The sequence below is a fragment of the Andrena cerasifolii genome, chromosome 16 (assembly GCF_050908995.1).
Source record: "Andrena cerasifolii isolate SP2316 chromosome 16, iyAndCera1_principal, whole genome shotgun sequence".
Lineage (NCBI taxonomy): Eukaryota > Metazoa > Arthropoda > Insecta > Hymenoptera > Andrenidae > Andrena > Andrena cerasifolii.
In genome coordinates, this window is record NC_135133.1 from 1242019 (window position 1) to 1266175 (window position 24157).

The 24157-nt window shown below is 38.8% G+C and overlaps 1 protein-coding gene across 1 annotated transcript; it reads right to left on the reverse strand.

Moving 5' to 3' along the window:
- Positions 1-78: 78 nt before the first annotated feature.
- Positions 79-23768, reverse strand: LOC143377912 (sodium channel protein Nach). The gene is made up of 12 exons (XM_076829721.1): positions 23714-23768; positions 20167-20288; positions 19904-20091; positions 19295-19445; positions 19093-19238; positions 18922-19018; positions 16155-16418; positions 9625-9730; positions 4766-4822; positions 4453-4582; positions 3546-3652; positions 79-380 (listed from the first exon to the last, which is right to left on the reverse strand). Exons 1-12 carry the CDS (start codon positions 23766-23768, stop codon positions 79-81), a joined length of 1725 nt encoding a protein of 574 aa, XP_076685836.1.
- Positions 23769-24157: the final 389 nt, after the last annotated feature.

Here is a 24157-nt window from a genome sequence, read left to right on the forward strand (position 1 = left end):
TTTGTTTCAAAAAGAATATAATACGAGCATTAAAGTACTCGAATAAGAAGTAACCGTAAATTTTATCCTCGTCATGCACTATTCGTGATTATTTCGTAATCCATTATTCTGGAAATTGAACAGCACTTCCTTATTTCGACGAGAAAACTGTTCGTTCCAAGCAAGGAATGCACTCTGATCCAGGTTCGTCATTGGGTTCCTTTTTATTGCACCTTTATTCAGGGGCACGGAGACAAATAATTTCGAAGCTGGTGGTAAGTTATTCGGTAGCTTCTGTTTCTTCTTGCGAAATACCACGTCTGTCACTGCGTAGTAAAGAAACTCCACCATGCTTATCACGGAACCGCCAAGGCAGAGGCCGAAGATTCCCCCGAACGAAGCTGAAATTTTTCCCTGATTTAGAAAATTATAATTATGTATTTACATACACTTCGAAAGTACAAATTTAAGATGAAGTTAAATTTTTCGAGATGGGCATGTTCGATTTTCCAGATTGTAAGGATAAAAAATTTGTGGTAATGGAAACGTGAGAAGAAAATCAGTAGGTCGTAGTAATGTAAACAATTTTAAAATGAGTACTCAGTGTTCAGAAATATGTGAAGATTGAATTATCTTTATGATTCACAGTGCCATTCATAAGTTTGAAATTATTATTTTAAGATTTTGTTGGGGTGGGGGTAGGACAAGAACTACTTTTCATCCCAAGTCACTGGAAATAGCATCCTAAATACATTTTTTGTGTTAGTTAAAAAAATTATGTAGGTATATGTATAATAGAAAAAAACTTTTCTTTGGAAAAAGTCTAAAAAACAGTTAGGAGAGACTGGGGAGGGTTGATACATTTTTGAGAAAAATTATTGTGTAAACGAAACTACATAGATAATATTTTAATGATCTTTTTGCATATTTACATTCAACATTCTATTCTTTCACAAACACGAACATATTTTTTTTTAATTAAAACAAAGAATGTATTAAAAAAATATTATTTCGTAAATGATGTAAAATGTCTCAAGCCTCCCACCAGTTTATTTCGTATAAATTTCACAATGAAACATCTTTGTTGGAATGTTTATACCAGCACATTGTGCGTGGCACCATTTGGAACACATTTGACATTGAATCCAATGTTCATTTGGTTTCAAGTTTGAATAGATAGAGTTGCAACGAATGCAAACTGCATCTTCATTTTCGTCTACGCTCTGAATATCTGTATCGTTCTCAAAATCCATAACATCAACACACACCTGTCTTTCTTGCGTTAGTCTTTTAGAAAGACCATAATTAAGGTTTGCCGAAGTTAATAAATATTCTGCAAGTAATTTTTCTTCTTCGTTTGTAAATATTTGTGATGTTACGAAATTTGAATAAAAACTGTATTTTCTTTATTTATATATTTAAATATGTATCTAAGTAATGTCATTTTGTCAATTTTGTACTTTCTAGCCGCTGTCCTTATTGGTTTGTTTTCATTAATAACTTCAAGTACAGCATTTCTAATATCTTCAGGTGTATTCATTTGACGACGCTTAGATTTCCATTTAAACGGCATAAGATATACAAATTTACGTCATAATTTGTTTGCTGGAGAATATCTATTACAGATTACGCAAGGCTAAATTACTTTGGGGAGGTTTGATACATGTATGTCTCATACCTCCCCGAATATAGAATTTTAAAACAATATTTCTAACAACACTTGACCTTAAACTGAAAGCAACAAGTGTTGGCATATATGTGTAATATTCAGTGTACTTCCACATAAAATTAATGATATTTCATACAAATTAATACACAGTGACAAAAACCTTATATAAACGAAGTACAAACTTACGTTTCTCAACACGAAAATGCACTTCCTTTAATTTTAATAAATTATACTTGAAACAATCGTAATTTAACACGATTTACAAATCGTCCTTTATGCTGAAGTGTACGCTTCTCTTTTGTTTTTTACGTGAGAAATGAGCCGTTTATTTTGAAAGCGGCGTAAGTCCATTTATGTTCGAATCGAGATATTGAAGGGTTTGCGTTGGATTAAATTTAAAAATATGGGTAACAGATAACATAGTAGTATAATGTTTCTGGGTTTCCAAGGGTGTCAAATTTATCATCCCAATTAGCATAATTAACATTATTTAAGAAATAATATGTGTTTGAATTCTTAAGAATGCACAAGTCCATAGGAAAAGTAAATTTCCCTTGAAATAAAAATAAATGTATACACTTTTATGTTATAAAATTAAAAAAATATTCAAATTTTATTCTTTGTTAAGTAATTTTTACATTAAAATTAATAATGTTTTATTAATTATTATTCAGTCTTCTCCAGTTTTTGTATGCGGGAGTGATTTAAAATAATTATGGTGCGCAGGTGGTATATAATATAATAAATCCATTAAGTCCTTATATTTTAGATTGTGATTGGTCTCGTTTTTTTTCGTCCAAGTCGCGTATTCCAATACATTTTTCGTGCATTTTATCTGTTTGCTGTAGTTTTAGTTGTGACTGCTTTATGTCCCGCAGACATTCACTTTGTAATATGCAATTAATTTGTTATAAGCAAATTATTAACAAATTGCTGAAAATTACAAGGGCGTATCCGGAGACCCGTATGAATCCGTCAGCGGTTTATAACAAATTATAACAAGCGAATTATAACAAATTCGTTGCACATTGATAATTAAACAGCTACCTTGATAATTAAACATAAAGCTGTGATCTCAAAAAATTTTAGTATATCTCAAAATATTTTCTATATCCATTTGAAACTCTCACAATGGGACTTACGCCACTTTCAACATAAACTTTTTCATCATTTCATTAACCAGCATATTTTAGTTTTACAAAGTTTGAATGATTTTAAATATAATAGTAACAATTTGCTTCAGAATGAAAAGATCATGTAAAAATGTAACTATTAAGATAGCTAACTCGATTTTTTTGGAAAATGGACTTACGCCACTTTCAAAGTAAACGGCTCAAATATAAGAATGTATCAAGCCTCCCTATGCACCAATCCTCCTCTGTCTCCCCTACGTTGCCACAATATTTCAACATTATACAATTTTGATTCTACCTAGCCTATTTCACTCGTCGAATGTTTGAGTGGCTTTAGTTAAAACTATAAAATGAAATGGGATTTCAAGTCCTAGAACAATAATATACATTCTCTTGGTAGAGACCAATTTTAAATAACTATTCCACAATGATGTTCAAAAAAGGTAGAATTTTTCTCCGTTCCAAATTGAACGTAATCTTCTTCTTCATTTAGCGAACAAGAATTGCTCGAGTTACAAAAGTCGCCTGCAGGGCTCAACCCCCCTCCTTCCGAATATCAAGCGCAATTTCCTCTCTCCATTCGGGCAAACTTTTCTATTGCCACCACTTGCTGGTCGAACTTGCCGCGCACGTTCTTAGTTTCCCGACGAGCTTCACCCCCGATTTTACTTTATTTTCCCAGCCATTCTCTGCTATTAACCGCTTACACCGCGACAGGGAAATAGCTTGAGCGTGTAAACATATTTCCAGAAAGTTTGCCTTACCCAGAAGACTGTCCCACCCCAGGATGGTCTGCTTGCGATACTCGAGGTACGTGCCGTCACGGAAATACACGTACAGGAACGAGGTATTCTTCGTGTTCAAGCCACGTCTGGAAGAGGAGCACACATGAAACTTCCTGCCTTATAATTTAGGGAGCAAAGAAACAAGAAGCTTGCTGTGACAATGATCTACATTCTATATGGTAAATTGATCAAGACGTTAGGGAGGGAGGATTACTACTTCAGATACGCTGTCGAATATATTTACTACAATGTCAGTGGAATATTAAAAAAAAATGTCAAAATATTATGCAAGTAAAATATATGAAATATGAAAGTTGTATAATATATCAGTATACAGAAATGTACCAACATATGCAAAGAATATGTGGGATATGCAATGCGTAGATATGTAGAAAATGTACCATAGAAATGTAATTATATTTTGAATCAAAATGGACCCCGTAGGCGCCATGTCAAGCTACTCATTATCCAACGGTTAATATAATAATTCGAAATTATCAACAATTACCAGGGCCGGCGGAATTCGTTATGCAAGTTATGCGCCGCATAAGGGCGCCCGCCGAAGGAGGCGCTAAAAAATCTATATTGCACGCTTAATAATAAAGGAATTCAACTCCCACTTGAACAAAATGTTAATGTAATTCTTTTTTTTGTACTCCGTAAAGGCAAAATATATTAAACAGAAAGCAGGTGCAAAAATTTGGAACCAAAAATCTTCTTGCATAAGGGCGCCGGCCCTGGCAATTATTTCTCTTTCTGTAAAGAAAGAACAGCGTCGTAATTAAAAGCTATTCGAATAAGCACTACTTTCTACAAAACAAACAGTCCAGTTACGCAACACCAATAATTACAAACCGTTCAATTAATAAAACAAAGTGCTACCTACGTTATTTCAGAATTGTATTCGATGTCATCTATTCGTATCGATTCGGCCGTCACTTCGTATGATTTGTCATTGCATTGGGGAAGACAATTGCAATCGTTTATATGGGATACTTGGACCTGTGACAGGTTTCCTGTTTAAAAATTACAGAACTGTAGAAGATATTTAGTATTATATTAAATCTTAAGCTGCTTGATGTCTATTTTAACCGGCAGTAAAGAACATTTCTGGTGCAGGAAATCCAATAATATTAATGGAGAATTTTTTAATTTTTTCGACAGAATAATGGAAAGCAAACTATTTGATGTTAACTTACTCCTGTGAGCCAGAATGCAATCTACATCTGTCAAGTAACAAGTACGCACATCTGGATCTGCCAACAAATTCGACGAATGTTTATAACAACGCAAGAGTAATTTATTAATGTTAATACAACTTGAAAATATACAGGAATAACACGAAATAACAGACTTCCGTTTCCGGTGCGATTGAGAGAGGAGTGAAAGAGAGTGCAGTGCTGGAAGTGGATGTGTGTGGAGTGTTGGAGGGGCGTGTAAAGGTGAAGGAGTTGAGGGGAAAAGGTGGAGCAGCAGGAAGGCAGGGAGTGGTGAGGGTGAAGGAAAGGAGAAAGGAGGAGATAAAGGAAAAGGGCGAAAAGAGTAGTTTGAGGTTAGGTAGGAAAGCGGGAGAAGACAGGCAAATTAGGCGTGGAGAGGAAGAGGTAGCAGGCGACACGCGCGGCGAGGAAGAGAAGGAAATAAGTAAGAAAGAGCAAGGAGAATGAACAGGAAAGTGGCGACAAAGTAAGGAAAGGAAGAACGTAGAGAAAGAAGTGGGGAGGGAAAGAGAGAGTTAGAAAAGGAGTAAGGAAAGACAGTAAGGGTTGGCAGACGAGAAGAAAGAGGGGGAGGAGAAGGGGGAAGAAGTTAAGAAAAAGGGCAGGCCTACAAATGCGAAAAGATTCAAGCAGGAAAGAAGAAATAGTACAGGAGGAATAGACGAGAAGTGGAGAAGAAAAAGGGAGAAACAAGAGGAGGAGATAGGTCTGGGTTAGGGGACGAGAGGGAAAAGGTATTTGGAGCAAGCAAGAAGATAGCGAGATCACCGGTAGGGAAAGGAGGACAGGAGGAAGGGGATATAATGGAGATGCTAAGATACATGAGGGACGAGACAGCAGAAGGTAGGGAAGAGGCATAGGAAAGGGCAAAAGGGAAGGAGGAGTGGCTGAAAATAGAGATAGAGGGGTTAAAGTACGAATTCGGGATGAGGGGGGAAAGTGGGAGAAGGAAAGGGAAGAGATAAAAGAGGAATTGAGAGAATTAGGGAAGAGGATAGAAAAGGTAGAGTGTGAAGGAGGGAAAAGAGGGAAGGGACTGGAGGCGAGGTTAGAAAAACTGTAGTTAAGCTCGGAAGAAGGTGGGATAGCAGGTGAGAAAAGGGTGGAGGAAGAGATAGAAAAAGGTTTAGGGAGCTGGAATGGAAGGTGGAGGAGAGAAGGAAAAATATTGCGGTAAGGGGGATGGAGGATAGAGGCGAAAGGGTCAAAGAGGGAGTTGAGGAACTATTTAGGATGATGGAGATAGAGGGAGGTATAGAAACGGCCCGAAAGGTAAGGGGAGGAGGAGGGATGGTGGTAGTGAGGCTGAGGGACGGGGAAACGAGAAGAAGGGTGATGGAGGCGAAGAAGAAGTTGGCAGGAAGAAAAAAGAGAATAGATGATGATCTGATATGGCGGGAAAAGAGAATGAGGAGAAACCTAGAGGCAATAGCAGAGGGGGAGAGAAGGGAAGGAAATGGTCTGGGGGAGATATGGGAGGATAATGATAAAGGGAGGCTGGTGGAGGTGGGATGAAAGAAACGAGGTGCTGAGAGACGGAAAAGGGGGGGGGAGGAGTGGGGAAACAGACAGAGAAACGGAGCAAGGGTGGCAGGGGGGAGAGCAAGACGGGAGTCGAGGGAAGGGAGGGTAGGAGCAGGTAGGAAAGAGGAGCGCAGGGAGCAAAGGTAGGGGTGAAGGAGAGAAGGTGGGAGGTAGCATGGTGGAATGTAGCGGGGCTAGCAAGGTAGGATAAGGAATTTTGGAGGAGATTAGATAAGTGGGACATAATGATAATGATAGAAACATGGGTGGAGGAGAAGGACTGGGGGGCGATAAAGTGGAAACTGCCAAAGGGGTTCGTGTGGGAAATGCAGGCAGCAAGGAGGGAATGTAATAAGGGAAGGGCAAAGGGGGGATGGTAGCAGGGATACGGAGGGAATTAATAGAAGGGAGTGGGGGGGGTTGGTAGCAGGGATACGGAGGGAATTAATAGAAGGGAGTGGGGGGGGGATTAAAATATGGGAGGAAGGAATAATCGAGGTGGGGGCAAAAATAGGAGCAAAGAGGTGGACGTTTGTTGAAATATATGTCAGCGGAGACTTGGGGAAAAAGTTAGAATGTATGTATGAATGGGCAGAGGGGAGAGAGGAAGGGGAGGAGATATTAGTAGGAGGATACTTTAACGCGAGGACAGGAACAAAGGAAGGGGGAACGGTTGGGGGAGAGGAACAAGGGAGGAGGAGTTTGAAGGATAGGGGCAGGAAGAAGGTCATGGAATTTTGAGATAAGGCTGGGGAAGGGAGGGGTCGAGTGGGTGGGCGAGAAAGTGTTGGGAGGATATAAAGAAGAGGGAGAACAAAGAGGGAAGGGTGTTCGCGTGGGAGGAGGAGAGAAGAGAGTTCTATAAGGAAATAGGAATAGAGATAGGGGTGGTGAGGAGATTAAGGGAAAGGGGGAGGGAGAGATATGGGGAGATGGAGAAAAGATACAGAGAGAGATACGAAAGGCAAACGTGGAAAAAGATAAGGAAGTCAAGGTACAACAGGTGGTACAAGTGGACGAGGGGGCGGGGTTCCCGGAATATCCGGAAAATGGCTGGGGGAGGAGCGATGAAAAAGGGTAGATGTGGAAATTCTGAATAGCTCTTTGAGGCGTTAATTTGAAAGAAATCATCCTAAAATTTTCGAAGCTCAGGCATCACTGCTGTCCAGCGGTAGCTGGCAGCTCTTCGAACGTCGGGCCGGTGCACGGTTGTAGTGCAGCGCTGTCCAACGTAGGGGCCCCTCACGCGCCTGCTTCCCCTTCCAACCTTTCTCTCGCACAGCGTGCCTTCCGTTGTCAAGGAGACCGCGCGACGCTAAGAAGGCTGCCATGACGGGCTAGCCGGGCTAGCGTCTTCGCGGTTAGCGTCGCGCAGTATCCCTTACAACGCGGACGAGAGTGGGAGAACCCCAAGCTCCCGCGGGAGCGACCTTGGACAGCGCTGTTATAGTGGAATGCGTCCGTGAGGCGCTGTTATTATTTTACCTGTTCGCGCGCGCGTAGGTTGCGGTTTTAACGCATCATCCTGTATAATGTACAACCGCGGCGGGAGAGCGAGCGATGCGGCTGGTCGGAGAGAGAGAAATAAAACTGGATTGTAGGACATGCGAGAGGTAGAAAGCGGCGAGCAGAGAATTGTGTATAAAGATGTATAGTTAAGGATAAGTGTAAGGAATATTTTTAAGGAGTAATTTTAAGTAGAGATAAGTAAAGAAATTGTAAGGAAGGAAGCGGATGTTCTTGCAACCCGAACGGGAGACAATAAAGATACATACATACATACATACGAAATATCAAACTAAAGACAAATGAAGAAAAATATGGTTTTCACATAGGAGTTGAAAACAATTATGATATCGGTTTCGGTTCTCCAAACAGTTAGGTATAAGAACAGAAATAATCTTGAAACAGTTACGAGTGAAAAAGGTTCTGGCCTATATCGGCATCGGTTGCGGCTCTACAGAACCGATATTATATCGGCTCCATAATGGTTAAATATTGGTTGTACTCTCGATATGGGCTTGGCTCGCCTGAACCATGCGTTTTTTTATATTTTTTTAATAATATTTTGTGAACTTATTAACCTATGATTAAATAATATATCTGTAAAAAAGAAATTGTTTCTGGAAAGTAGTTTTGAGATTTTTTATTTATTTTAGGCGTAATTTAAATCCTATTAAGTGTGTCCCCTTAAGTGTCTAAAAATTTAAACAAATTAAATTGTATGTACATACCGAAATTGTTGCAGAGCAACTTCCCACTATACATCGTATTTCCATTCTGTCATCGCACGTTTCAAAATATTTGCGAACAATGTTGCATTTCTTACGGCCCATTATGTCCATATGTTTTTAAATATCACTAATAGGTAACTATTATACACTACGACTATAGTCGTATGTTAATATTATAATATTAATTTAACACTTAATTTAAAGAATTGCTAACACTAACAGCAATAAGTTTCCTAATATTGACAAACATACTACTAATTTTATATTAATTATGAAGATTATTAACAATTTGTTTTTAACAAACACAAAATGTGAAATAAAAATATTTTTGTATCGAATTCGAAATGCTTGCCACTAGCTCAGGAATACAAGTGACACTGGCTCATTGGTCGTAAACCCTTGGACCCAAAGAATCGCTCTTCACGTTTGTTTATAAGATTTTTCATCGCTGAGCCTCTCTATCTGGAACCTCTCTTTTCAATGCCTACTTAATTTACAGATGCTGTCTATCATTCCGGCTCTTTCTGCATCGAATGAAGTTTTGAAAAGAGAGACTCTAGATAAAGAGGCTCAGCGATAAAAAAAAACTTATAAACCAATCGATTTTACATTAAAAAAATGTGACATTGCTCGTAAATATTTTGAAACGTGACATGCATACCCGATACGTAACTGATACATACATACATTACTCTTATAAAACCGACATATGTATGTACAACCATTATGGAACTGATATAATATCCGAAATCGATATAGTCAGAAATTTCTGTTCCTTATAACAGTTATTCAGAATATCAATTCTTCATAACTGTTTCAGTCAGAACCGATATATGTATAACAGTTTGAAACAGTTATTTTCGGACCCGTTTCAACTCCTGCTTTCACATATTGTATAGTATATTCGCAATGTAGGTGTATTTAGAAAAATCGGTTTTATTAACAAAAGTCTGCAGTCCTATTAAAGAAAATTTAAAAAGTATATTTATGGGAGAAGTGAAGTCATTCGAAGAAAAAGTATTATATGGTGCTGAAGTGTCGAACCTGTTTTTCATTTTAGTGTAAATAGGAATTACTCACGCTCATTGGGATAAAAAAATGGCAAACATTCGCAGGGCCCGTAAGTCGTTTGTTGTATACACTCCGAGATGCACGTTTGGTAACTATATACCCGTTCCCCAGGTGCCTAGAAATTTTTTAAAAATGAGAAATCGGTTTTTATAATTTTCACCTGAAATATCTACTGCTCGAATGATTCTGTAAAAAATTTTAAAAGAGAGGTTTCGAGCCTACTAAAAATTTGTAATGAAGAATAAATCAAGTGCAATCTTTCATTCCATTTTTCAAAGACTCCATTAAATACTCTGCCTTTTAAGATAGAACAGAAGCGGCTTAATTTCTGAAAAATACGACAAAATATTTCTCGTCTTTGCTGAATTTTTAAGTAGCAAACAAGAAATCACGTTTTACAATTTTATTAGAAGAAAAAAGAAAAAAATCAGAAGTTAGTATTTTCAAATTAATATTACCTATGTATCATAATTGTTGGATATAAAAGAACATACGTTGTCTCGGAGAGGAAACGCATTAAGAAAGATTACTTCGGTTCCTATTAAAGTGGGGTTAGCAATTTTCAATATTACGTTAAACTTGCATGGTGATTCCCCTGAAAACTGTCGAGAATAGTTGTTCCGAGAAAGTGCAGTTTCAGAGTTTCATTCAGAGCGTTGCATGCAAACTTCTTAGAAACTAATACTACTCGTAATCGCGACACATTTTCACACACACGTCGAGCAGGTAATTCCAAAATTGATTACATACGTTCAACATTCTTGATAAGAATGATATATTAGAAATTTCACATGACAGTAACATTGAAAGAATTACTATAGATTGATATAAATGAGCGTACAAAATTAGTACTTTTTCACAAAAAGAAGTATTACTCTATTAAAAAAAAAAACAGTACATAATTACTGAAGCAAGTCTCATTTCCTAACACTAAGAAGTGTAATACTCCTTCACAAACTACTATGCATAGTATTAAATATCCAAGAACGCAACCACAGATTTTTATCGTCCCTGTATTTTTATACTGTAGGTATACGTACCAACACTAATTGCAAGCCCAAGCTATTCTCAACAACAAAGTGCATAATTAAAAACAACTTGGTAATTATGCAGAACAGGTGTTTCCTCACCGATTTCAATGATTTTTGGATATGTTGTCAGGGACACGATTCTGAACAACTTTTTCCTATACATGTTACCGCCGCTCGACCTTCGTTGCCGAGATATTTGCCAAAAGCTATCAGTATTGTTATAATTTCGGCTTGGCATAGCAGGAGTCAATGTGGTGGTACAGCAAAAGAAACAGAACATTAACAAGAACAGAGTAACAGATGTAACCGAATACGATCTCTAATGCGCGAGAAATATGTAAGTGTCGATGCGTCTGCACGTAATGGCGTCTGGCTATCGAATGACAGCTTGACAGGCGATCGGTCCGATCGCCTTCTTCTGGCTGTCCTCTTGTTTCTGTTGCGAGCATCAGCAGGCTCTGGATTCCATCCAAAGGGTGCTCGCAGCACTGCCTCCCCCTCTGAAAGAGTGGTCGTCCCGACCGCTGCAGCCTCTTCGTTGCTGGCAGCCGTACCCTGGTCCGAAAGAGTGGAAAAACGCTGCGTGACCTCTTCCGTCCGGCGCCTCGGCATTCGCCTTCACGCCCAAGGGGAAAACCACCCAAAAACCCTGGGCAAGGCGTGGGTACGGCGGATCCCACGAAGAATTTTCCCGTCTTTACCCTCCACTTGCGTCTTCTTTCTTAGGCGCTTCTCTTTTGAAAAAGGCTCCTCTTCTTCCCAAAAACGGGTGGGGGAGTCCTGTCGTCCGGCGGTCGGAACTGTCATTCTTTATTTCGCCTCCTTTCTCTTCCGCTTTTTTTTTCCTCTACTGCTCCCGGGTCCTTGGCGTGCGGAAGTGCGAAAACCGTCCCCTCACTAGCGCTCGGTTATTCCCCTTCACGAGCTGGGAGTGCTGGGCGGATTGATCGGGGAACGGGCCGATAGCAAGCTCATTGTTTAGGTGTGAGCCTCTGCTTTCGGTTCCGTCTCGCCTGTCTGTCTTCCCGGTTCCTTCGGCTCCAACGGATTCTCGCAAGTGGGAGCGAAAGGTAATGTTTCCCTGTTTCTTTTGCAAGGAGTTCCGGAGGACGCTCAAGGAGGCCCGAACGTCTCCCCGCTGGAGAAAAAGCAGCGTCGTTGGAGTTCTGGAGAAGGCGCGTAGGAGAAACGCGCCAGGAAGAGCTGCGGGTTTCGTCGAGGGACCAGGAACCGCAGGTGTCCAGCGACGTCGCGGGACAAGGAGTTGGGGCGCATCGGCATAACAGTGGGCGCACCGGAAGAGGTGACGGTCGACTGGAGGCTGCAGTTCGTCGACGCTGCGGATCTCGTCGCGGGATGCGCGAAGGAAGACGAGAGCATCGCTGGAGTTCCTGAGGACGCTCGACCAGGATGCTTCGTCGTTGGAGATTCCTACTGAGGGAACGCGACGCAGGGGAATCATCGTTGGAGCAGAGTTCCAGGGACGACGTGGGACAAGAAGCTGGAACGCTTGACCGAGGAGGACTTCGCGACTAGAAGATTGCGTCAGTCGTCCCGATGTACCCACGCCTTGCTCAGGGTTTTTCCGTGGTTTTCCCCTGAGCGAGAAGGCAAATGCCGAGGCGGATGTCTGAAGAAGCCACTGAGCTGCACGGCCACTTCTTCAGACAGGGGTACGAAGATTCTGAAGAGGATCCTATGCGGTCGGGACGACCGCTCTTCCGGAGGGGGGAGCAGTGTTGCGAGCACCGGGTATAGGCCCGTGCATAGCCTACTGGTGCTCGCAGCTGAAGATAGAAGAAGGTCGGCCCCCTTCAAGAGGACGATCGAGAGGCCGACCAGAAGAAGGTCTTGTACCGAACGCCGTGGCGTTCGGATGTACGGGTCGCACCTTTGTAAACTATTGGTCTGTGTAACAATATAGTTCAGTTGTGTGTCTAATTATTCTTCTACTCCTTTGCGTCGAGGTGGCCTACGGTGGAAAACGCCCCGGCGCAACAGTATTATTGTTTTGCATTCTGCCCATACCCTACATACACCGTATGTAGCTGTATGACGCCGTTCGATTGTTTATTCAGTATTGCAACGCATTCCACTTTCCAACTTGTTTCGAGTCTTTGTATTGGTTGGGGCTAGATCAGTGCGGGGGGGCGCGCGCCCGCTCGCGAGCGCTTAAAGCATAGTAGCGAACAGTGGCGGATTTAACAGGGCGGCTGGTGAGCAGTTGCCGCCTAGGCTACTGCACAGAAGGCCCTCGAAGGGCCCCATCACCAAATAAACATTATGATTAGGTCTAAGTATCCAAACACTACATTTATTCCGTGCTACTACACTTGGCCCGTTTTTAGTAAACTACCTCTTCATTTCCTCCCAAAAATGGGCCCCTCAGAAGGTTTTCCACCGGGGCCTGTTTTCTTAAATCCGCCACTCGTAGCGAACCGATGTGAGTTTAGTGATTTGAACCAGAAATTTGCGGGCGCCTGTCAACACCCTGGCTCTGTTCGGCGGTGCTGGCGCCGCCGGATATTAGGATGACTGTGGTTCTAAAACATAATTTTTTTGCAAGGAAGAGGGTGCCTCCGAGAGCACCTGTTGGGTGAGTGGGAACTCCCGTCAACACCCCCAACCCACATCGGTTCGCTACCATGCTTTACGCGCCCACGAGCGGGCGCGCGCCCCCTGCACTAATCTAGCCCCAACCAATACTAATACCCGGGACAAGTTGGAAAGTGGAATGCGTTGCGTCGGAATAAGTCAAAAGAAGTTTTTCGCAATGATCTCGGAAACAAAGGTCAGTTTCGTCATTTGTTTTATCCCATGCTGACGCATACGCTGCAACGGACGCATACTGTAGGTAGGCAAAATATATTGTAGTAGTAGCTGCATTTTTTCGCGAATATCTTGGAAACGAAGGTCGAGCGGCGGTAACATGTATAGGAAAAAGTTGTTCAGAATCATGTCCCCGACAACATATTTCAAGGTCGTCAAAATCGGTGAGGAAACACCTATTCTCCATAATTACCTAAAACTTCTCTAAACACTCTGCATATATTTATAACCGTCACCTATGTACACTACTCCTCATAGTGTGAATCATTTTCTCCAATCGAATCATGATTGGCACAACTCTATGAGGGTTGATCGATGAGTAAGGTCTCGAATCGTCTAAAATAGGTGTGAGATGTTACGTTGCGCAACTAGAAATTTCATTTTTGGGCGGAGTATGCATCAACAACGGCTAGCGTTCTGGGAAATCTCTCGTTAACCATATTCTTGTCTACCACATTATTATAATTTTATCTTGAAGAAAGGGACCTGTTCCTTTGGGACCGTCGTCGCGTCGACATTCAGTCGCCATGCGATACCCTGATTGTGGGAGTGTGCAGGCGCAGCAGCGTTCTCATCGGAAATCCACGCAGGAGGTAATTCACGGAAAACCACATAGTAAACAATTAGTGGTTCTCCTATCGTACCAAATTTAGTTAGTGTAAACGGCAGGAGTGCGGCTCAACAGTGCTCTACGGTATTCTGGGAGAACCCTCGTTTAGCGCATCCCTAACTGTCGTGCCAAAATTATAAAACTGTAATGATATTCGCACCGGCATGTTCCGAATGAGAGAGTGTGTGGCTGTGGTTTGGGACGCATTATTGCGAGATTACCCTTTAGGAAATTGTAGTCATAATAGGTAAAGCTAACAAGCAGTATCTAAATGTACACGGATTGATAAGGTATGGGAGGATGGAGAAGCGCACACATCATGGCATCATTCATATTAATGCAACGCTCGTCGCATTACAGAAAAGCGGCAGATCAAGCCGTATAACAGATCCTATACTAACATAGTCATAGATCGTGTGGTGTTCAGTTTGATGTATGTTTGGCTTACATTGGATATGAGTTAGGGTCAGTTGTTCAACGTCGATTCACAAAATTTACCATATTTCTGCCAAGTTTAAAGATACGGCAATGGAATGTCTCTACATATGTAGAAAGGAACGAGGAATCTAATTATGCGTTTTATGCGAAAAAGGCCTGAATGTCCTGAGGCCGTTCTTGCATCCAACAGTAGGTACATTTTAGTTTATACAGCTTGAGCAGGAATACGAATCGATACGTTTCTTGTCGGGATATTAAGCTTATGTTTTGTCTACCATGTAAATCATCTGAGGCTGCACAAAAATCAGAATATATTGTTAAATTTCATTCCAAATAACCAGTTTCATTTCAGTTTCCATTTGCGATCCTAAGCGTCCACCTCTTCGAGAATAGACAGTAGACGCGTGTTGCGGGGCCCGTATGGGGCCAGATGATCTCCTTACCCATTTACTAGTATCCGACAAGGTCACTTTGAAATTCGTTAATGTAACCACGCAGCGTTTGAGAGCATTGTTCTTGTCAAATTCTTGAAGACCGCTCTACTCACGCGGCCGCACTACCCAGACTCGCGTAACGAGTACAATTAAGCAAAGAAATAGACACGGGAACTGCTTGCAGAGGCAAGATACAATAATGAAACTGGTATCAACACGAAGTAAATTTATTTCTCTTAAAAATTACAAATTTGTTATATGCAAAACTTTTTCAAAAAAGTAAAAACCGACTTTTTGTTTTTAAGTCGGTGCCGAAATAGAAACAAAAATAAAGCGGCTGCATACGTGGCGACCCACTCAATTTTTGCGCGCTCTAATTTCCAGGCCTTAGTGTGCTAAAGGATCATAACTGATAAAGGTTTAGAAATTGATTTAATTTTGTTTCTATTTTGGCACCGATTTTAAAAAAAAATATTTTATCCCTTTTGGCGCACCTTTGAAGTCGGTTTTTTACTTTCTTTTTAAAAAGTTTATTATTTTTTAATTTTTACTGGCCTTTGTTTGAAGTCGGTTAAAAAAACTTTTATCATGGTACCAATCGGGGAACATACTTCGTATAACAACGAAAGAATCATCCAATCGGTCCACGCGTTACAAAGTTATGCGCGAACATACATTAAAACTGGAATTCTAGATAATTATAGAGTATCTAGATAATAATAAGAAACAAACTGACATGGTACCACCGGCACTTCATACTCTTTCAAATAAAAAAAGAATCATCGAAATCGGTGCACCTATAAGGAAGTTACCTATGCGTGAACATGCATACAACATAATGAAATATACGTGATGAATTGAGTAACCTCCTCCTTTCTGAAGTCGGTTAAAAAGTGGATAGAAGCTTTTGAAAAAATGTGTAGAACTAAATGATGACTATGTTAAAAAATAAACTTGTAATTTTGAACAGAAGTAAATTTACTTCACTTCACCAAACTTATTTTAGAGGATTAGCGATCCTACTTATCAATCAACCCTCGTAGAATCGCGAAGGAAGACTAAAACAACATCAGCAATAAAGTTATTATAAAAAAAAATCACTAATAGGTTTTCTTTCAAAACGAGAAATTTCAACTGGAAGGATTGCCAATAGAAATTGCACACAAGAATCGCCACTTGAAAGCGTCTAAATAGTACCTCGCCATCGAACAGGCACATCCTCTTGCGGAGGGGCACGCTGCGAATGTCCCCGGAGCTTTTTATTTTGGTACCAGCAAGTGTCATAGCCATCACGTGGCCTGGCACCACGGTGGAGGATTGTGCACCAACATCTGGATAATCTATCGGGTCGTGTACAAGCACGGTGGCACCCACGAACTGTCTCACCGAGCTCTTATAGTTTTCAGCGTCGATGTTCAATGCCACTGACAAACCAATGTCACGACCCGTTCCTGGTACATGCTGAAACATTAGATCGCTATATATTGGTCCATGAATTTTTATATGGATGCTGAAACTTTTATCTAGAGTTGTCTTGATTTCCTGCTAAATCAATTTAGTAGGAAATTAACGAAAATGCTTTTCGCTGGGAAGTCGAAATGTTGCACGTAGATCGTCCCTAGACGTCCATCTTTTGTTTTAATAATAACGTGACTAATAAGGGACGTTCGGCAACCCGGAAATTCAGAAAATTATGAAACTCGGTGTGCAAGTAGAGTAGTTAATCCGTAACACAACCCTATTTTTGTTGGTGCCATAATAAAATTTTTAGGGGTGAAATCACCCCTTCAAAAAAATGCAGTTTTTTCTTTTCCGTGGGATATCTCGAGAACGGTGAGAGATATCGAAAAGAAGTTTAAGCAAAAGTTACATCTTTCTTTTATATCTATAAAACACCGTAAAAATAATTTTCGAAAATCTATATTTTTCAAGCTACCCCCACCACCAACCCTTAAAATTAAGTTTTTGTATTTTGTAAATATACGCTGAAATACCTTTGGATAATCTCTTTTCATGCATATAAATAGTTTATTTGTTATATTTTTTTGCAAACAAATAGAACCTGTATTACCGAATTTGAAGTCCTATAACATGGTTTCTTAAAGCCATATTTAAATTATTATTTATGTAAAGTTCAGACAGCTTTCAATTATTTAAGCATGGCAGTAGGTACCTAAAATTGCCGCAGAAGCGTGCTCCTACTCGACGCGTGGACGGGACACTGCCCAAATGAGTTGCAGTAGTTGATTCCACAAGGCAATGAGGTAACTTTTTCAATGATTCCAAAAAAAAAACGACGGGCATTGTTCAGCCTTTAGATGCGTTTGGATTCCGGATTTAGACAAATTTCGTGCGGACATTTTCGGATAATGTGATTCTCCAAGAGAGAGATGTCAATTTGTACTTACGTAATGAAATAATTAAATTGCAGTCCCTAACCCACAACCAGTTTTCATCGCCTAGATTCATATGATATTGAAAAACCTTTTTCAATATGCTTGGTTTAAAAGCGGATATCAAGAAACGCATCCCAGCGAATTTCAAAATCCTGTAGATTTCTGTTACTTCAGGAATGAAAAGCTTATACCCAAATGTAGTATTTGTGGGAAGCCGGCTTTTATGCGATGTGCATGGTGTGACCAGTATTTTTGTTTTAATCATTTCTATGAAGAATATCATTATTGTACCAATTACAAACCGTAAAGTTGAATGTATCTATCGTCTTCTATTAGTATAATTCTTCCAATGTATAATCAATCAATACAACATGCACAAAAAGAGACTGCGAATGTTTAAATATTACTTCATGCGGCCACTTCATTAATGAAAACTGATATAATCTTATAATTTAATTTAATATTAATTGTAATATTATTAATATATATATATATATATATATATATATATATATATATATATATTACAATTTAATATTAATTGTAATATTATTAATATATATATATATCATTTAAAATTCATATACATTATGCAAATCGGAAGGTTCGACAAGTTTATCAGCATCAATGTGATTCTGCGTCATTTCAATGATAACGTGTATATTTTGCAAAGTCATTGTAAATCTTCACGCATTATTTATTTTTCGTGTGGTTTCCAAAATAGCCTAATAAGATTACACTTCAAGTAGTGCATGTACGAATGTGCTGTTATCATACTGATTCATGCACGTCACTGATAAGTTTTAATGAGTTTTACCTAGGATGCAATTTTAGGTACGTACTGCCTCTTGCTTAAATAATTGAAAGCTGTCTCAACTTTGCATAAATAATAATTTAAATATGGCTTTAAGAGGCCATGTTATTAATGGAAACTGCCAAAATGGACTTCAAATTCGGTAATAGAAGTTTTATTTGTTTGCAAAAAAATATAACAAATAAACTATTTATATGCATGAAAAGAGATTATCCAGAGGTATTTCAGCGTATATTTACAAAATACAAGAACTTAATTTTAAAGATTGGTGGTGGGGGTAACTTGAGAAATATATATTTTTCGAAAATTATTTTTACGCTGTTTTATAGATATAAAAGAAGGATGCAACTTTTGTTTAAACTTCTTTTCGTTATCTCTCACCGTTCTCGAAATATTCAACGGAAAAGAAAAAACTGCATTTCTTTCAAGGGGTGATTTCACCCCTAAAAATTGCATTATGGCACCAACAAAAACAGAGTTGTGTTACGGATGAACTACTCTACAAACACACCGAGTTTCATAATTTTTTGAATTTCCGGGTTGCCGAACGCCCCTTGTAAATAGTAAATACCTGAATTGTGGATTATAATCTAAACTTTGAGTCCAAATAAAATTCTAAGTAATTTCTTTTAAAAATTGAAATATGTACATTCTATTATTTATAATTACAATCGATAGCTAGGTATAGACTAAACAGTTTTACACGAATGATCAAGAAACCTTTTAAACGCAAGATTTGTTAATGAATTATTACCAAAATTTTCCCAACACCTGGCAGACTCTCAGAGGGATTATACACTTGGAAATTCTCCGCCGTGGCGGTCAGGTTCATCAGCCCTGAATTTTCGTTGCTGAAAGGATATTAAAAATGCAACATACACGAAGATAGATAGCAAAATGTTGAAGATGAAATTTTCCGAAATACTCGTAGTCATTGGAGAACTCGAAGTGATAATTGAAGCCACAGCAGAAGCCTTCGTTGGATTTGACTGTTTTAAAAATTTTGTCGCAGTCGTAGATCTGACCAAGCCAGGCGCACCTCGCCAGCAGCAAACTGCATGGGTGCATCAGCTGCAACAGAAAACTGTTGGTGATTTATCAAATAAAAACACAGAAAAGTTTGTCACCTCAAACATAAGCTTCTCGACCGTGTAGCCAAGGGTGTCGAGGGCCGATGACGCCGTCGCGTTATCAATCTCAATTTTATCAGGCCGTATCAGCTTCATCAAGGAAGAGAATAGCTTATTGCTCATATTGATGTCGAATCCATTCATTAATCTATCGACAGAAATTGTTTGCGTGAGGTGAGGAAGTAGATACGCGTATACAGCGGGATATAATTGTTATTTCAATGAATCTACCCATCTACATCGAACGCCGCAGGCACTTCAAATTAACGATAAAAATGGTATTTTGGAAATTCTGAATTTTCAGAATATCGACTTGCAAAATATGAAAATTGTATTTAAACACGAGCCTTCGGATCACTGGTGACTCAAAAAAATCTACGCTTCGAAAACTTATTTTCCTAAATTGGTTGTCGATTTTTTGAGAGCAGCACTCCCTGCTTAACGAAAAAATTTAATCTAAATTCCACATTCTTACGGGCGATGTCTATCATGAATACTTTTGCAAGTTTATCACTCCGTAAATGAACATAAAATATCAAAAGGGGCAGAAGAAAGAAAAATAGGACCCCGTTTTTTTTCATTGCAACACACAAATTCATTACTTACAATTTCTGTGCGATTACGTCAGCGTGGGCCTTGTAAACTTTGTTGTTATTGCATATGGTGATGCCAGGGAATTGTAACCCGCTTATCGGGTTCGATGTATCGATGATCGTTACCGTCGGATTGTTTGAAAAATATGTCCAGAAACGTAGCATCAGTATTACGCAGAAAGCAACAGACGACGCGCAGATCTGCGAATACGGTTGGAATTTCCTCTACGGTTTTGTGGGTGGAAGCAGAATGGAACAACTAAAAGTCTCACTCACCGCGAACCATATTGTTCTATCGAAGCTCGTTTTTCCTGTGACAATGTAGCGAAATCCATGCAACCCCGTGTTTTCGCAATAATCGCGAAATGTCCTTTTCAGGGATTGCAAAAAGCCCTTTCCTAACGCGACAAATTTTAAATGGCAAACAAATTTTTATTAGGAATACACTGGTAGTAAGTAACAACAGACTATCGTAAGAAACAGTGAAGAGAGTTACTTGTGCTTTATTGAAGAATGTCGCAAGAAAGGATTGTGCAGTTTATACAAATGTGGAGCACTTGGAAAAGTATAAAAATTCGAAAATACCTATAGTGAATGATGTGAGAAGTAATGTGTGGTGGGAAAGAAGAAATAACATTTGTGTTTTATGTAATGTATATTGTTGGTGCTGGAAGTTTTATATTTTTAGTAACTGACAGCGTTATGCAAGTAATATAAGAAACTGGAATAAAAGATATGAAATTTCTAAATGTTAAATGATAATCTAGAGACGCAGTAGCGTCTCGACGCCAAGTACAGGAAAGACACCCTGTATATGTCGACTGTCGCTACCGCGTACCTTTACTCGTCGCGGAGCCATTCCAACCTAACCTGAAACTTATTTCCTTAATATCTCATCACGCCTGCAATATTTTCTAAATGTAAAGGCATTTTTCTTAAGCAATCCGCATATAAGCTTTCGAATAAGGCCAATTTCAATAAAATCGGTCCGCGCATAACCGAGATATCGTAATATCGTCCCATGAATCTGTCAGATGCGATAAGGTTTTTCTCCTGATTCTCCAACCAAATTTAGTCGACATAATACGTATACGCGTTACACGCACACCTTCAGCCAAAACGGAACTAACACACGTTTCGTTCGTCGATCGCTATCTTCACTATGCAATCTACTCCAAATTTTAACAACTTACCGTCAAGTTATAACCAAAGTTATAAACGTGTTTTTACAACTATATACATAAATGAATTTCTTTCTAATGTAAATGATAAAAACCAATTTAAACCAATTCCACCAATCCAATTGTCTTGAAGCTTTGCAGGCGTACGTAGTTTGGATGACACTAAAATATATTTAAAAACAACCCGACAGGATGAAAAAATTATCCAGTCATCAATTAATAATATAATAATAATTTATAATATTGAAAATTATTTGAAGTCATTCTCTATGCAAATTATCTTTGTAAAAAGAAGTGAGATCTCCATAAAGAACTTCAGAAAAGTAAAAAAATTACGCCAAGTACATGAAAGCAAATAAATCACAAAAAATAAAAGATAATAATAATTATAAAATAAAAAAAGATGTGAAATCAAAATGGGATGCACGTACATAAAGGTAATGATAAATACAAATAAATATTTTAATACGAATAAACATTTTATTCAAAATACTTGGCGCTGCGTCCCGAATTGGTGCCGCTAAACTGAATAAATATGTATAAATTGCATTAATCTTTTTCTTTCTTGTGTGTGTGTATGTGTGCGTGCGCATATGCTACGTATGACATTAGAATTAAATATATGTAGAATAAATCTGACTGCGTTTCTAATATGTATATGTATATGTTTATGTATTTTAGATTGTAAGGGAGTTATTGTAAATTATTAATACGAGGACAATTAACATTTTTTCTGTTTCGCAGCGCCAAGTATTTTGAATAAAATGTTTATTCGTATTAAAATATTTATTTGTATTTATCATTACCTTTATGTACGTGCAGCTCATTTTGATTTCACATCTTTTTTTTATTTTATAATTATTATTATCTTCTATTTTTTGTGATTTATTTGATTTCATGTACTTGGCGTAATTTTTTTACTTTTCTGAAGTTTTTTATGGAGATTTAATATTCCCGCCAGATATACCAAATGTCATTGGTTGCATTCAGAGTAAAATCTAGGGAGATCACTCACCGGTTGATCACCGGTTGTGTCTGCTAAACGCACCCAATGTCAAGGTAAAATGTAACATCTAGACATTTGCCTAGATGTCCGCCTGGAAGTCAAATACTTGGCGTGGCCAGGCAAGGTATTCTCAGATCATCAATACACATACCTTCCCCCGCAGGCTTTCACATAATTTGTCAATTATTTAAAACTCTGACAATATCAATACATTTTCATTATATTGCGTTCTAAAATAATTCCAAGATCATTCATCGACATCGATACCTTTCCTCTCACAAGTTTTCAAATAATTTGTTATTTTAAAACTCTGACCATATAGGATAGGTGGGGGTATTACTGCGGATGCCCCGATTACTGCGGATATTCTAAAACAGATCATATTTAATATTGGGAAGTACAAAATCTCTTGAAAATTTTTGATAAAATTATTTTAAACTCTATTACAGATAATTATTAATAAATATGTACAGCAAAGTTATTATTAATTCTTTTATCGTAGTTTGAAATTCGTCAAGGCGAAACTTCGGTCGATTCCCGATATGGCGGTCATGAACACCTACTTGAAACACATTCACATTTTTGTTATTAACAGTAATACATGTAATGCAGCTTTATTACTCGATAGAGTAAGAGTTATTTTTTTCAGAAAAACAGTAAATCAGTCACCTGCATTTTAGTTTTAATTTTTATTTCTCAACGCAGTATTAGGTGCAGTACTTTACATCATGTGCATGTATTATTGCGGACCGACGACAGCGCAATCTAACCTTTCTTCCGACCGTATTCACGGACGTGATATTTGTACTAAGGTTATGTTTCGCCTGACGTCGGACCGCAGTAATACATGCGCAGTAACAGGTATTTCGTTAGTAATTAACACGCAGTAATGCATGCATGTCCGCGGTAACTCCTGCAATGACATTGACCGACAAATCTCTGTGTTTTTAATTAACTGTGCTTATCACCCTGCCCTCATTTTTTTGTGGAATTATTACGGTTCCACCTTTCTTTTAAAAAAAGAAGGAGGAACTTTCATTCATTCCAATACCGTGTCGAGGGTTTTAAAGTTAACCTACCGTAAAAGTCCGCAGTAATACCCCCACCTACCCTAAGTACACTTTCATTATTTTGTATTTTTAAATAATTCTTATTTATCAACACCTTGACCTAACCTGGCCACGCCAAGTATTGGACTTCCAGGCCGCGGACATCTAGGCAAATGTCTAGATGTTACATTTTATCTTCGCATTATTAAAATGTCCGCGATATGGGTAATGGAATGTATGAACACAGCATTTTAGCTGTGTATATGTAGTTGTGTCATCTTAAGCGCAGTTGAAAAGCACCTTTATGTACTTGCAGCTCATTTTGATTTCACATATTTTTTTATATTCTAATTATTATTATCTTCTATTCTTTTTTAATGATTTTTTTTTGATTTCATGTACTTGGCGTATTTTTTTACTTTTTTCAGGTTTTTTTATGGGGATTTATTTACAGTATTCTATGTATATTATCTAATAATTAATAGAACAGAAGAGGAATCAACAGGATTGCAGAATTTATAATAATTAGAAAGAAATATAACAGAGAATTAAAATACATGTTTCCCAAATAAGTGTTAATCACTCACCTAGGTATTCGTGCTTCTGACGCGAATTGTAACCATTTTGGGGCACAGCTTTCATTTTGATTTCAGAATTTCAAACTTCACCGACACTTGACGCGAACATTCCATCGAACTTATCGACACAAGGTCTACCAAACGAGTGAGCATGTCAGCTCGCCATATGTACAGACCGTTTGCATATTCCAGAGACTTTACTGTTGCCCTTCAATCCCATTTTCCAGGAATTTCGACCGGCAAATTCCGCGAAATATCGTGGGGCCTCTGGCAACCCTTGATTTTCCGCCACTCGAGCAAATGACGTGCAGGTAGGAGGCTTGAAAAATGCCATATCACTCAATCGATCGACGATTTTCCTTGTTAAACACAAGGGATTTCGTTTCGAGTAATAAAAAAGTACTCAGCGAATAACGTATTTTTTTCCATTGATATACGAGAAAAGAAGATTTT

What these genes read in the sequence shown, in the direction of transcription:
- LOC143377912 (XM_076829721.1), bottom strand. Translation starts at nt 23,768, where the DNA reads ATGAAAGCTGTGCCCCAAAATGGTTACAATTCGCGTCAGAAGCACGAA. An exon ending in GACGTAATCGCACAGAAATT is followed by an intron (nt 19,446 to 19,903) that starts GTAAGTAATGAA and finishes TTCTGTCGATAG; the next exon opens with ATTAATGAATGGATTCGACA. An exon ending in TTGCATTCTGGCTCACAGGA is followed by an intron (nt 4,583 to 4,765) that starts GTAAGTTAACAT and finishes ATTTTTAAACAG; the next exon opens with GAAACCTGTCACAGGTCCAA.